This window comes from Ictidomys tridecemlineatus, chromosome 12 (genome assembly GCF_052094955.1).
Source record: "Ictidomys tridecemlineatus isolate mIctTri1 chromosome 12, mIctTri1.hap1, whole genome shotgun sequence".
Lineage (NCBI taxonomy): Eukaryota > Metazoa > Chordata > Mammalia > Rodentia > Sciuridae > Ictidomys > Ictidomys tridecemlineatus.
The window spans coordinates 65,796,570-65,812,762 of record NC_135488.1 but is presented as its reverse complement, the minus strand read 5'-3'; the positions used below and the strand labels follow the sequence as shown (position 1 = coordinate 65,812,762).

The 16,193-nt window shown below is 39.2% G+C and overlaps 1 protein-coding gene across 3 annotated transcripts in view; it reads left to right on the top strand.

The window, feature by feature from the left end:
- The window catches only part of Plek (pleckstrin), a 61,359-nt gene extending 50,498 nt beyond the window's left edge, over window positions 1–10,861 (top strand). For all 3 annotated transcript variants that reach the window (XM_040271194.2, XM_078029085.1, XM_040271193.2), the window contains exons 9-12: window positions 1,249–1,353; window positions 6,568–6,651; window positions 7,471–7,540; window positions 9,092–10,861. In XM_040271194.2, coding sequence (XP_040127128.1) covers window positions 1,249–1,353; window positions 6,568–6,651; window positions 7,471–7,540; window positions 9,092–9,228 — 396 coding nt within the window. In that variant the 3' untranslated portion in view covers window positions 9,229–10,861. The remainder of the gene's footprint in view (window positions 1–1,248; window positions 1,354–6,567; window positions 6,652–7,470; window positions 7,541–9,091) is intronic.
- The last annotated feature ends 5,332 nt before the right edge of the window (window positions 10,862–16,193 follow it).

Sequence of the window (16,193 nt, the reverse complement as noted above, 5' to 3'; positions counted from 1 at the left end):
AACTGAATTTTTTTAACTCTACTCTTTTCATTCTTATACTAAGCAATAATTTACTTATACAAATTTATTAGGCATTCCTACATAGCAAGCCCTTTCCTACACAAAGGAGATAGAGCAGAAAAGAAAATGCAGGCACAGATGTACAAAAAATCACAGAGCTGGTTGTAATTTTATTTTCAAATATACATTAAAATAGGTGGTTCTTCATACACAGTGTGTCTATGCATGTCACATCCTACACGTTGTGTACTCCCCACGCCTAGTCTGCTTACTGCAGATTGGGAAATGCTGTATTACACAATGGGGACCCAAACTTGGGCTGTGTGATAATTCTGGCAACTGTGGATTTCTGGGGGAATTTTTGCAGTTTTGTTTCTATTTTGGATCAGAATATAGAAGTTAGGAAACTACTTAAGAGAAACATCCTTCTTTCAAAAATGAAGTGAACATCCCAAATAGAGTTTCATTTCACTTTAGAGGAAGTTTCTCTGTCATTATTTTTTTCTTCAAACTTTTTATTATTTATAGCTATTTAAATAAATAGGATCCTAAAAATACCCATCACAGTGACTGCTCCTCTGTATGATTTATCACTGAGCAATTTGTTACTGATTCCCTCTTGATGTGAGGGGTTGGTGCTGGACCCTTGCTCTTTAGTGTTCTTAAAGTTGGAGAAGGGGTTGAGTGGTAAAGGTCCCGAGGAAGATAGTGTTGTAAAGTGTTTTAATGTCAATCACCCTGGTTTCAAGAATGTGGTTATGAGGTCCCAGGAAAAGGAGTCCTCAAAGGAAGAAATACACAAGGTGAGGAAGATGGAGATAGACTTAGAATATAGTTTGGGGGGGGGCTGGGGTTGTAGCTCAGTGGTAGATTGCTTGCCTTCCTCCCTCCCTGGTTCAAACCTCAGCACCACATTAAAAAAATAAATAAAAATATTGTGTTCATCTACAACTAAAATTTTTTTTTAAAAGAATATAGCTTATGGAATCTTAGAAAATGAAAGGATGTTGTCAAGATAACATTTAAGTGGCACTGAGAAAGGAATGGCATGTAGAAGCAAGAAAAATGGAGGAGAGGAGACTAGCTAACCAAGAACAGCCTTTAAAGTTCAGATGGGGATGTGCCCAGTACTGGAAGGAAGAGGAGGAACCTGTCTCACTAGCTGGAAGGGAGAGGGAGGTGGGCATGGTGCACAGAGCAATATGCCTAAAACTGGTGAAGTCACTTTGCTGATTGTTTTCCCAATAGCCAGACAGTGGGTTCTTCTGTGAAGAGAATTCCAGTGATGATGATGTGATTCTGAAAGAAGAATTCAGAGGGGTGATTATCAAGCAGGGATGTTTACTGAAGCAGGTGAGTGGCCACCCCTATTTCCTCCTAGCCTTTCCCCTTAGCAATTTCCCCCAAAGTTTTCCCTAAATGACTCAATGGCATTTAGTTTATTTGACCAATACTGAACCAGAAAATGAAATCCAGAGAATAAAAGTGAGAGGATTAGCTAAGTCGATGATCAAAGATTATCTTCCCAAACATTAGATTGGGAAGACTGAGGCAGGCAGGGCACAAGACACCCCTACAATAGAAAAAGATCTCCTTTATCAACATCACAGGGAGAAAAAGTTTTAAGAAAATATTTCCCATTTCATTCTGGAGGAAATAAATTGGCTAAGAGATGTCATCCAAAAGACAAAGATGTTTTATGCTGAAGTACTGCCATTTTGCCTCTCTTCTTCCTTTCAAAGTCACCAGGAGATAGGTATAGGCCACACCCAGGTAAGAACATTAAGCACTTTGTGGGCAAGGAGTACCATTCTAGATTGTGTGTAAGCATGGTGAAACCAAAAACTAGAACAAGCCCAAGGCTAGCTCCCCACAGAAACAGCAGGCAAAGGTCAAATCTAGTCTGAGGGCATGGACATAGCCCTGGGGGAAGTTATATGCAGTTACCAGGTGTCTACAAATATAGGACATCATCAATCTGGGAGGAAAGGACTGGGGTGAGCTGAATATCTCTAGTCAGTTTTTAGGGGCCAAGGCACATGATGCTTCGAGGTAGGAGAATAGAAGGGCTGGGGGTGAAGGAGGAAGCCAGAGCCAGCACTTAGCAGAGGGATAAGTAGCAGGAAGACATGAGAATATTCAGGGTGAAATGAACTGATACTAGCATAGGGTGGCAAAGAAGCCCAGGCCACTTCAGAGGACCAAAGTCTTGTCTTTCTGGCTGTACTGTGAGCTGTATTAATAGCACCATCCAGTTTCTTTATCCATTCATCTATTGAAGGGCATCTAGGTTGGTTCCACAGTTTGGCCTTTGTGAACTGGGCTGCTATAAACATTGAGGTGGCTGCGTCACTGTAGTATACTGTTTTTAAGTCCTTTGGGTATTGACTAAGGAGTGGGATAGTCAAATGGTGGCTCCATTCCAAGTTTTCTAAGAAATCTCCATACTGTTTTCCACATAGGCTGTACCAATTTGCAGTCCCACCAGCAATATGTGAGTGTAGTACATATACACAATGGAATATTACTCAGCATTAAGAGGATAAAATTATGGCATTTGTAGGTAAATGGGTGGAGTTAGAGAATATCATGCTAAGCAAAGTAAACCAATCTCCCAAAGACAAAGGCAGAATGTTTTCTAGGATAAGTGGATGCTAATCCATAATGAGGGGGGGGGGCATAGGATGAGTGAAGGAACTTTGGATGGGCCAAACTAGGGAGGGGCCTGGAGGTAGGAAAATGGTGGAATGAGACAGACATCATTACCTTAGGTACTCGTATGATTGCACGAATGGTATGACCATACTTTATGTATGACCAAAGAACTGAAAAATTGTGCTTCATTTGTGTACAATGAATTGAAGAGCTATCTTGTATAACTAATGAGAATGAATGAATGAATGAATAAATAAATAAATAAATGCAAGCACCACTCAGTATATAATGGAGAAAGTCTGGTTGATGTAAAGAAATTTCTGTGTACTACCTATAGGTTCTATGAGACTAAGAGATTTTACTTCATATTATAGTCCTTCATGTTAGTGGTTAATGGAATGAACAAGGAGAAAAGAACCAAAACAGAGCATATATTTTTATTTTAAAATATAAGTCTCATTGGCTTTGTTGAGATTAGGTAATAAGGAGGATTTTGAATTATCCTGGGGAAGTGAAACATTAGTATTGAAAACTTGTCTTAGCTCCAAGTTTTAAAAGAACCAGATCCTAAGAAATATACAGCAAGGATTTAGAAAGAATTCATTTCCTGTTCTAATATCTTTTGACAAGGTAAACAACTTGACTAGATTAAAGGAAAGGCAGTGGGGGCAGGGCCAATTTTATATAGGAAAGACTCAGAGTTTGCCCCTCGTTGGATTCCTCATTGATTCCAGAAAACATTCTTAGGTTCTAGGTTCTTTGATTTCAGATGCTGGAAGATGACTGTTAAGACAGGAGTAACTTGGAGGGAATTTCCTTTTCGAACCAAGGGCTTCATGTATGCTAGGCAGGCTTTCTACCACTGAGCTACATGGCCAGCCCCAGGCCCTAATCTGGAGAGGAGTTCTTAGAAAGCTAAGCAAGAAGGTATATAAAACATCTAGGCTGGACTGGAGCCATATCTAGGTGGAGCACCCAGTAGAAGATGGATGAATAGTCAAAAATTGGTTAAGGAATAGGTACCTGAATGTGTTTTGAAGATGATAGGGACTATGAGGAAATGGTGTGGGGTGGCAACTGTAGTAAACTTGTATGTGTGTTTTCTTTACCTTTCCTTACCTAACCTTTGATAGGTACAATTTAGTTGTAGCTAGCCCAGTTGATAAACAAATTTGACAGCTGAAGAGCTATAAAAACTGTACCCCGGCTGATCAAACCAGTCTTTGGAATTTTGTGGCTTCCAAGTGATTCTGATGTGTAGCCAGTGCTGAGAACCAATGAGCTAGCCTTTTTAGTCTTAAAAGATAATTTATTCTATTTTTAAAATACAATTATTTAAAATGTCATTCTATAAACTTCCTTTCTACTTAGAGAAAACAGGAATCTGTATGCATTCAGGGATTTGGTTCTTTTACACTATTCTTTCTTCCAAATTGTTTTCGGTGGGGCAGAGTAGGGAGAAAACCAAAGACCTCTTCTATTTGAATTGGCATTTTTCTTTAATGTTTCCAACCTCTTAGCCTCAGTGGTTAGTAACTGTGGTTCGTGTCAGAATCACTTGAGGGAATTAAAAAAAATTTTTTTTAGTTCCTCAAAAAGTAAAGTACTTTTATAATCCCTTGCTGGGAGCTAGCCAAGGCTAACCTGCCCACCAAGATTGTCATGAAAAAGGAACTGTGCTCCACACTTCAGAGGTGGGAAATAGCTTTGTCCAACTGGAAGACTGTGTCCCACTTTCACCTCAGAGGAAATAATTCTACTTTGCCAGTGGAGAAAGTTTGAGGGTAAATGGTTGTGGATTAGATTCAGTACAATCCCTTCTTTGTATAATTTCTTCTGTTGAAACAATGAATGAAATATGTAGTTGTTTAATTCCCAACCAGATGTTATACATGCATCTTGTTTCTACTGTGAAGTTCAGTGTCCTTCTTGGTCCATGATTGGCAGTAAACACTTGTGAAGTGAATTCAATTGAATATAATTAGATGACTTTGACAAGTTTAGCAATAATCTTGAAAAGCTCAGGCCTGCGTACATTACTTAAAATCCCTCAGGAAACACTCCTAAAATGAAAGATGAGCAGACACCCCCAATTACAGCAAACTCTGCAGTATACCGCACTGATGTCAGTGAGGACTTCAAGGGAATGAGGTGACTAGTCAGGGAAGGCTGGTTTCACCTTCCTCTTTCCTGTTACCTTCCTCTTCCACCAGCTCATGATCTGGTGATCACTCAGTAATTTTGTAAGACAGCATGACATGAGGGTGTGCAGATGAAGAGGAAATGGTGCCGGGTGGCAACTGTAGTGTTTGTATCTCATGGATGACGTTAGTTAAGGGAAAGAGTAGGAATCCATACTTTTAGAAGCTGCTGCATTGCAAATGCCAATGATGATATAGCAGACAGAACTATTTCCTGCCCTTCCATGTGACTCTGTAGGGTTCCTGGCTCTATCCCTTCAGGCAAGTAAAAGATTCTTTGGAATGAGGTGGTTTTTTTTTTTCTTTTTTACCAAATTCTTGGCCATAAAACTTAGACCCCTTCTTGAAAGTGCTCTTTAAATTCCTCTGACCTGATTTTATGAAGGAGACTCTGCTAAAACCACACGTTATTCATTGTTTTGTACATCAGCAAAATGAAAAATGTTGGAAAATCCATCTTTATATATGCCTGTTGATATGTGGCACTTTAGATTATTCTTCATTTTGGGTACAGAGTATGTTATCTTCTAATTTAATACCATTTTAGGCTTCTGGAGGTATTTAAATCCTTTGAATTTTCTGTGGAAAAAAATCACAGAATCAGATTGACTGTGATCATTAAACTTGCTCTTTAATGGCCATTACAAAGAGAGATGGAGCAGTTTCCATGATCCAGACACTATGGTGAGCACTGGGGAACAAAGAGAAAGTTCCTGTTCTTAAAATTCACAGACTAGATGATGCCAAGGGTTTAATTCTACTGAGGAAGACCAAGTTTTAATCTATTTTTATTATGTCTATTATAGCCAAATTCATTTTCATGGCTATTGCTGCTACCTAAAGTTAGTTCCTAATAATTTTATGTCTGGATTATTCAATCATTCCCTAATGACCTCATTTTTACATTATTATCTTCTACCTGGCTTTCCTTTATTCCATCTAGCTGGTCCATTCTGTACTTTGTCACCATATTAATTTTCCCCAAATTGTAATCTTTTCCCGACTCAAAAGTCTTAGTAATTATCTCCTATCTTCCTTTTCAAAAGTCATTTTATTTTGACCAAGGTCTGTGACTTTTTCCAGCTTTGCTTCTGCTACTCCTCATGCATAGTGCATCTTAGCCAGACTGGTCTCATTCATCAGCTTCTGCTCATGCCCTGTGCATTTCCACCCTTTTTTTTTTTTTTTTGTGTTGTCAATAATCTTTATATCCATCTAAATCCTGTGTGTCCCACACAGACAAGTCCAGGCCTTTATGAGGCTTTGATTGACATCCAAAACCCCTAATTACATATTCCTCACTTATTTCCTTTCAAATCCATTATCTATACAAATTATTTGATTTAGGCTTTGCTACTTTATATTTCCACATAGTTCATAAACTCTTTGAAGAGCAGGCCCACATCTTAAACTGATAATATCCCTAACATAGCATACAGTACACAGCATCGCTTTACATGATAATGAAACTGCAAACCAAGCTTGGAAGTAATCTAGTTCATCCATTTAATATAATAACAACAAGTTATTAATTGGCCTTAGTGCTATCCCCTGAGAATGTCCTGGGTCAGGGCCTTGTTCTCCTAAAGTTAATGTTTCATCTTCTTTTTTCTTTTATCCAATTCAGAAAAGACTTATGACCTAGGCACTGAACATATCGAGTAATGCTAGGAACTCATCATTTCTTTTCTTTTGTTGTTCCTGGATTTAGGGGCATAGGAGGAAAAACTGGAAAGTGAGAAAATTTGTTCTGCGAGAAGACCCTGCCTACCTGCACTACTATGACCCTGCTGGGGTGAGATTCTGTGGTCAATAAACCCATTCAAATGGAAACCTCCACTCCATTTATGGGCTGGGCTTCTTATTCTCTGTGTTGTTCATATTTCCATTTTCTTTTCACCCTCCCACTTTTTTTCACCCATCTGCCTTTACCTTTTCCTACCTACTCACACTGCAACGATCTGAACCCCTAAGCCTTTAAGGCCAGTATAAACTGAGGGATGGAATATAATATCACTGTATTTTAATTGATTTGGTTAGCTCAATGTAAATTTTTTGTTTGCCCTAATCTAATATTTTCGGGGAAACTCAATCAGTCCGACACTCTGCGAAAAAGTGATAATTCCTCTCCCAGGCCAACTTAGATGAATGCATTATTTAATTCCTGCAATCAGGCTGTTGATTGTTGAAGAGAGCTTTTTCCTCAATAAAATGAGTCAACTCTGGAGAGTAAAAACCCATGTTAGGGTTGAGTCCTTGGTCTTTGTTTACAGTGCGGGGCTCTTTGATCTGCTCCTGGGAGGGTGATACTACTGTGTCAGGTGCAGTAAACATGCATCTTTTCTTTAGAGGGGCATGGGGACCTCAGCATCTCCACTTCTGCCACTTTCCTCCAGAGTTGAAGTCCAGCTTGACTTGCATATTCTCATGAAACCTCCCTGGCTCCATTGAAAGTGGAGAATGGAGGATCTGGAATGGATTTCCTTTAAGGTCCTTCTGCTATTATTTATTTTAATCTCCTAATACTTACCAGAGTGAGTCTATGAGAATTTTGCACCATTAAAATAAGATGTATCCATACAGTGTATGGATGAATGACTTCTCTTTCCTCTAGGGGGAAGATCCCCTGGGAGCAGTTCATTTGAGAGGTTGTGTGGTGACTTCAGTGGAGAGCAATCCAGATGGTAAGAATGGATTTCTGTGAGAGATGTGTCTGCTTAGACTCTGTACTCCTGTGCATCTGGTACCAATATAATCAATCAATCAATCAATCAATCAGGCATAAGCATGCATGAACTTGCTGTCTGAAAACCTTGGAGAAACCAAGAGCTATTCTTTTCCCTGAGCTGCCCCTGCTTTCCAGACCTGAGGAACTGGAGTGGCTTTGTGGATGTCTAGAGTAAATCCTTGAGCAATGCTGAGAAAATACATTACTTCCAAATTGGCTTAGATAGAGAGCTTATTAGCACCTGATATGATGACATTCCTCAAAGGAAATTTTTTACTTATCCAAACGGGGAAATTCCCCACAACAAAAAGAGCATTTGTGCAACAAGGATTGTGATGAGTGGACAGAGCACCTGGGTACTATTCGGTCTGTGCGACTCATTCAGCCACAGGACCCTCAGTGAACCACCCCACTATGGTGAATCTCAGTTCTTCCTCTCAATATGAGGGGCTACACTGGATAACCTTCAGGTACAAGCTTATGCTGGACATATGGATAGTTTTGTGGCTGCACATTGACTTCTGAGGTGCAGAGGACAGATGGAATCACTGGGCGATGTGGTTTGGATAGCTCAACCCTGATTTTATTTTGCCATTTTTGGTTTACGATGTTATAAAGGTGACAGGAAAACCATATCAACAAAAGCCCAGATTTTTACTACCCTAGGTCTGCCATCTCTCTGCCACCTAGAGCGATGCTTTAGTTTTGGAGAAGATCATGTGGCTTTTTAGTTTGAGATGAATGTTTTAAGTGGCTAACTTAACCCTTGACAAAAATCAGTTCAAACTGTATGTAAAACACTGATGGTAGATTTGGTTTTGTTTTCATATGCATGTATAAACATATATGTATATACAAATGTGTATGCATATATATACATATGTGTATGTATATATATACACAACCATACATATATATGAGACCATCAGCTCGTGATTTATATTATAAGCAGAAAAACATCAGCCATTAGATAGCATCGGAAATTATTGACAAGTGTGGTGGCACATGACTGTAATCCCAGAAGTTTGGGAGGCAGAGATAGGAGGATCGCAAGTTCAAAGCCAACCTCAGCAACGATGAGGTGCTAAGCAGCTCAGTGAGACCCCGTTTCGAAATAAAATACAAAATAGGTCTGAGGATATGGCTCAGTGATTGACTGAGTTGAATCCCTGCCCCCCCCTCAAAAAAAATATTTGTGAAATATTATTGGAATGCAAAGGTGAAAATTTTACTTACAAACTATGAAATAAAATGTTTCTCCTTGAGTATTTTACTTGTTTCTTACAAATATACACATACATATAGGATCATACTATGTACCCATCCATATGAACACAACGTATATACTTATGTATAAATATACATAATCATACCATGTTTATATGTTTGAAAACCACATACTTCCTCAGGATTTTTTTAAAAAAGTGTTTCATGACCTGTGAGCAGGAGGGCAGGCCAGGTGACTTTCTGGTGCTCGTGTGTGCTGCCATTTGCTCTCTCCTCACAGGCAGGAAGGGTGATGAAGAGAACCTTTTCGAGATCATCACGGCTGATGAAGTTCATTATTTCTTGCAAGCGGCCACCCCCAAGGAACGCACAGAGTGGATCAAAGCCATCCAGGTGGCCTCGCGGACTGGGAAGTGAAGACATGTCTGCAAGTCCTCATGCCCTCCAGAGAGAAGCCCTTGTATAAGCTTGGTCCAGGACCTGTCCACTTCTGTGACATTTCTCCTGGAAAGGGTCAGGAGTGGGAAGTTTTTGCCAGAATGTAGCTAGCCATGCGCTGCATGATGTTCACCTGCACTGCCTCTCTCCCTGCAGCCTCTGTCCCACTCCATGTCCCCCGAGTCATATGACAAGCTGTGTGTCCTGGTTAGACTGTTTAACCTTTCCAGGCTTCAGGGCCTCTTTGGAAAAATGATGGAGGTAAACTAAGGTGTCTGAAGTCCTCCCTAGCTTAAAAAACAAAACAAAATAACAAAAACAAACAACACGCAATAACAACAAAAGCAATGCCCTGTGATTTTAATCCCCACGAGAGTGAGAGTACTGCTAGTTATCCTGCTGGTGTCCTTCCTGAGTCTTGGCCTCCAATGGTCTTGAGATGAGCCAGAACCCGACAGCCCTTCCCTTCGAAACTGTTGCCAATTTGTACTGAGAGGACTAGGCACTGACCTCTTCATTTTCTTTAGCTGTCTTCCACTTATTTTTGCCCGTGAGAGCATGTCACAGAATAAAAGAGTGCACGCTTCTTTCTTCCTTCCCTTCCCCAACACTTCCTGAGAGCAGTGGTGGATTTTAGGATTAAGTCTTATATTGCTTTTTACCATTTGGGAGGTTTTATCTTCAGAGAGAAAGACCTGAGGTAGTCAGGAGCAGCTGAGGGTCCTTTCCAGGCCCTGAGGCCACACACAGCTCTATTCTACTCCCATTTCAGTCTGATCTGAAGGAGGTCTCCTAGTGTTCCTTTCTGGAGCATTTCTCTTCTACTTATTGTAATTAGAGGGGGCCCAAGTATATGAATCTCTTTTGAGAGTTAGTGGGGGAAAAAGGGCATGTGGGTTCCCTGTATGAGTGAGACCTGAGCAGCAGCCGGGCTAATATGCTCCCATCTGTAGAGAGTGGAGGAGCTGGACCCCAGGCTAGCTGATTAGATGGTGGCATATAATTGTCATCTCTGAAAGGACTCGGACCCTCAGAGCTTGTGGTGGTGCCTGTCACCATTGTGTAGTGCCTTCAGTTCTCCAGTTCATGATTCCTGTGCTTGAGCCTTAAACACAAGCAGTAAGTAGCTGCTCTGATGGGCTCTGAGGGTTTCATGGCGCTGTCATTAGCCAGAGTGATCTGACCTAGGTCGAAATGGAAACCAGTTTAGTTTTTCATTCGGATCTCTAAATAGTTAATCTTCTCCCAAATTGAGAAAGATAGCTCCTATACAACCAGGTATGTATGTGAAGGTGTAGTTCATAGTTTTCTAACTCTAGGCTATTTTTAATTTTATGGCCCCAGGAAGAAAAGGCAAGTAGGAAATTCTTCATGATTTGATAAATTTCCTCTTTTGCCCTCCTCAATTCCCCTGCCTTATCCATGTGATTATGCACCTCTCCCAGATTGTTTTATCAGTGGCCTAGAGGTGAAGGGCTACCTTTTTCTCTAATTCTTAGCACCGTGTCTTCATAGAATATGCACAATAGTTTTTTCTACTTTCAGTGTTAAACATATTTATTATTATGGAGTCAACATTATGTTTTGAAATAAATCTGACTTTTGGGTGTGATGACTCTGTTTTGCTTCTTATTAACCATTCTCCTTTTCTATAACTCATTTTCATTTACTGAGTAATAATAACCATCTTTTAGCTCTAAGATCATTTCCATGGTCTTATGGTTTTTAAACAAATTATCAGTCTCTTGTTTTGGCAAGAATAGACCAAAGGTGAAGATAGGACTTAGAGAACAGAAAATACATGGACAGACTGTATCACTGATTTTTAACATATACCACCTTGATTATAATGTTCAGGCAAGCAAATGGATCCTTCAAGTATTTGCAAAAAAATTTTCCTTAATGGAAAAAAAGTTTCCAACTGAAGGGCTGCTATGTATGGTTGAACTGGATGGTTTGGTCTAAGGTGACTAATGCTCCCTAGGACTTGCATTACACAATTGTATATTTGTACACTGTGACCTGTGGGCATTCACAGCATCACTAAGTCTTCCTAACATAGGTATTGGTTCTTCCTGGTGGGAAGAAGGTGTCCCTTGACAAAGTGGACATATATAGAGAACAGATATAGATGATATGTCAGAACTTCTTTGATTTACAAAGCTCAGATCCTATTACATGCTACAGTGGGCTAATCCACAAGGGTCTAAGCCCTGGTGCGATAGATAGTACCTTCAGTGACGTGGAAAAAGAAATGTACAAACTGTCAATTTCATTTGAAGAACATCTAAAGCCAGAAAGAAAAGGTGTCCAGCTTTGACTTGGAATTCCAGTTTAGAATGATAAGAAAACAGATTGTTTAAGAATTTACTGTGGAAGGATTAAGAAAGGAGATTAAGACAGGTGTGGTGGCACATGCCTATTATTCTAGCAAATCCGGAGGCTAAGGCAGAAGGATTGCAAGTTCAAGGTTAGCCTGGGCCATTTAGTGAGACCCTGTTTTAAAAAAAAAAAAAAAAATGGAGTGAGGGTTAGAGATGTAGCTAAGGGGCAAAGTATCCTGAGTTCAAACCCCTGGGGTGGGGGAAGGAGAAAGAAAGACAAAGAAAAAAAAAAAGGAGGTTAATATCTTCTTGCTATGTGTGACTGAGACTAAGTCAGAAAACAAAGTATCCAATTGGAAAAAATTAACACCCTTCAGAAGAAAAGAAGGAGACATGTTAGGTGAGGATCTTACACATAGGTATAGAACATACTAATGATTTAAGAAGAGATGCTGAGTTTCTCTTGTAAACACACACACACACACACACACACACACACACACACACTCGTTTAAATTCTACCACAGAGAATGGCTTTCAAGAATAGAATGAGGAACTTGCTTAGATTAAGATAAACGGTTTTTTAGCCCTAGCTGGTAGCCATTAAAGAAAGTTAAACAGAGAATCAACATCATTTCCTCTGGGTTTTGTGTGAAGGCTGATGTAGACATCCCTCAAAACCTGTAGGGTAAAAGGAAAATCACAAAAGTAATTTTTTATATTTTGGATTGTATGTTCTGAATAAAAAGCTTCAAAACTATGCCTGCATATTAAGAGATGTTGTGGAAGAAAGGATAGTGAGAAAAGAAAGTTCTGAGAAAGTTAATTTAGTCTGCTTTAAAAAATAAACAGTGTGAAATTATAGCCCTCCGTGGTTTTTGGCCCAGTTTCAGAGCAAAGAGAAAATAAAATTTAGTTGTCACTGGAGGTGAGAAAAGAGGATGGGAGGAAACAACTTTTATGATACCACATTTGTTACTTTATTTAAGTGGTGGTAAGTTTCAAGTGGAGAATGCTCACAGATGTTTTTGGGGAGGTCCTTTGATATGGTGGGGAATCTGGTAGTCCTGGAGCTTGGAACCTGGGTTCAAATCCCTGGTCTATGACTGACTACATTTGCAACATCTCTAAGTATCTCTTACTGTAGCAAATCCTTGAGATGATCAACTTATATAGAAAAAAGGTTTTGGCTCACAGTTTTAGACGTTTCAGTCTGTAATTAGTGGGCCCTGTTGCTTTGGGGCTTGTGGTGAGGGAGCATATAATAGCAGGGAGCACATGGCAGAACATAGCTATTCACCTCATGGCTGGGAAGCAAAAAAAGAGGGAAACGAGGGGGCTCTTTCAAGGTCACACTCCAATGACCAGAAGACCTCCCACTAGACCCTACCTCTTAAAGTTTCCACCACCTCCCGATACAGATACACTGAGGACAAAGCATTTATCACATGGACTTTTGGGGGACATTCCCATGACAGCCATATACCATGTTGGCTATCATCATCAGCCATGTTTTCCGTTTTAGAGGTGTGTTCTTTGGTCAAAAAGGTGTCCATGCTTTACAGTTTTTTTGGTCTTTCCTAACAACTAGTTCAATGCTTATGCATAGGAGGTGCTCTATAAATAGCTTTTAGAACAAAACAATTACTAGTTATAGTAAGCAGGTCTTGATATACCTACTGGAGCTTGGGAAGATTACTGCAGCTCTAATAGCAAACACTTTCTGTTTGCTATCACCATTCTAGGTAGTTTGCAAATAAGAATTCAGTGTTCAAAACAATCCTATGATATACCACATTATCCCTATTGGAAAATTGGAGCACAAAGGAAATTGTGGCACGGAGAGGTGAAACGGCAATTTGAAATTCAAGTTCACACAGCTAGGAATTGTCAGAGTCAGTGTTTTAGCCAAGTCTGGCTGGTCTCAAATTCATAATTCATGCTCTTAACCTTCTTGTTGAACTTCCTCTTCATAATAACAGAGTTTAATTAGAGCTGACTACAAGTGCTGGGAACTTTGCTACATACCACAAGATTTTCTTACTTAATTTGTATAACAATCAATGAGGAAACTTTATCTGCATTTTGGAAACAAAGAAAACAAGGTTAATCAACTTTCCCAAGAACCCTGAGCCAGTAGTTGAAGGAAATTCAAAACCTGGTCTGCCTGGCTTCAAGGTGTTCATTTAAGCATTCTGCTCTGTCATGGATGTACTTGGTTCTTACCACCTTTTTGCTATCTTGTTGCCTTGAGAAGCTGCAGCTTACTGTGTCCACGCCTCCTATCCTGTCAGCTGCAACAACATTTCCTGTTACACCACAGTCCATCATGACACTGGGTTTTAAGCTTTTCTTTGCTTAAAGGGAAACATCTACCGTTAGATACAGCCAAGCAAGTAGTTCTGCCCTGCTGATATTGATTTTGAGGTTTCTGGGGATTATATTTTCTATGATTATGTAATAAAACATTTTTGGGGTATGTATATTTGTGAACTTGTATATATACTTAAAACTTTTTAAAAAAAATCCAATTCCACTGATGATAAGCACAGAGTACATACACAGGAACAACCTATTGTATGATCAAAAGCCATATTTTGCCAAAAATGAAAAAAAACAAAGAACATAATTTAAAAGGGGGGAAACTTTACCAAAGATATATAAATGACAAATAAACACATGAAAAGATGCTCAAAAAAGGAAATGCAAATTAAAACTACAATGAGATTTCACCACATATTTATTAGAATGTCCAAAATTATAAAGATTGACTGTGCCAATTATCAATAAAGGTATGGGGATATAGAAACTCTCATATACTGTTGGTGGGAAAGTAAAATGGTACAACCACTTTGGAGAACAACTTGACAGTTACTTAAAAAGCCAGACATACACATGTACTCCACTTGCAGCTGTATGTCCAAGAGAAATGAAAGCATATGTCCATACAAGACTCATACATGAATGTTCGTCATAGCTTTATTTGTAATAGCCCAAACCAGGAAGTGACACTAATATCCAACAAAAGGTCAGTAGAGAAACCAATTGTGTGTATTCATACAATAAAATATTAAGAAATAAAGTGAGCCATTGTTATTTGCAATATGGTTGAATCTCAAAATAACTATACTAAGTGGAAAAAGCCAGATATTAAAGAGTACATACTAGTTAATTCTACTCATATAAAATTCTAAAACTTATGCACTAATCTATGGTGACAGAAAACAGATGAGTGGATGCCTTCGGATGGGGAGGAGAGCCAAAAGAAATGTGTGGAAAAATTACAAAGGGAAGAGGAAAGTTTTGAGAAGCATGCGTTGGTTCATTTATCTGGATTCTGGCAATGGTTTTACAGGGAAAGAGGTATGTCAAAACTTGCCACAGCATACACTTTAAATATATGAAATTTATTGCATGTCAGTTATACTTTGCAAGTAGGAGGCTATGTATCTGGGGTTTGGCAGACCCTAGTGCTTTGCAGTGTATCAGCCCTTGACTCTCTTTGCCAAGATCCCTGCTATGTTCTTGGGGAGCTGGTCCAGGAGTAGTCTGCAGGATTTAAAGCACCATCTCTAATGTCTAAGTGAGGTGAGCTGCATCTGAGAGTAAAATCTGTATTATCCCAAGATGCTTTAGGAATGTTATGTTTAGGTTAACTGAGATTTCTCATTGTTTGAATATTAAGCAGACATGTTCCTAAGATAAAATCTTCAGCTTGACAATCTCCCTAAAGTCTTAAGGCTAGGTTCCTGCCTTCTAAAGACCTGTCCCTTTAAAATCCCAATGACATTTTTCATAGAACTAGAAAAAGCAATCATGAAATTCATTTGGAAAAATAAGGGATGAAGAATAGCCAAAGCAATCTTAGGCAAAAAGAGTGAAGCAGGAGGCATCACAACACCAGACCTTAAACTATACTACAGAGGCATAGTATGACATAGTATGGCATGGTATTGGCTCCAAAACAGACATGTAGACTAATGGTACAGAATAGAAGATACAGAGACAAATTCACGTAAATACAGTTATCTTAAACTAGACAAAGTCTCCATAAACACTCATTGGAGAAAAGATAGCCTCTTCAACAAATGGTGCTGGGAAAACTGGAAGTCTATATATAGCAAAATGAATTTAAACCCCTATCTCTCACCATGCACAAAACTCAACTCAAATTGGATCAAAGACTTAGGCACTAGAACAGAAACCCTGCACCTAATAGAAGAAAAAGGAGGCCCAAATCTTCACCATGTCGGCTTAGGATCTGACTTCCTTAACAAGACTCCTAAAGCTCAAGAAGTAAAATCAAGAATCAATAAATGGAACAGCAAAGGAAACAGTCAAGAACACAGAGAGCCCATGTAATGGGAGAAAATCTTTACCACAGGCACCTCAGATAGAGCATTAATCTCCAGGGTATAAAAAGAGCTCAAAAACCCAACGCCAAAAACCAAAACCAAAACGAAAAACAAAAAAAAACAAACAAACATCCAAATAACCCAATCAATGAGTGGGCGAAGGAACTGAACAGATACTTCAAGGAACAAGAAATATTGTTCTTGGTCGACAAATATATGAAAAAACAAAGTCAACATTTCCAGCAATTAGAGAAATGCAAATCAA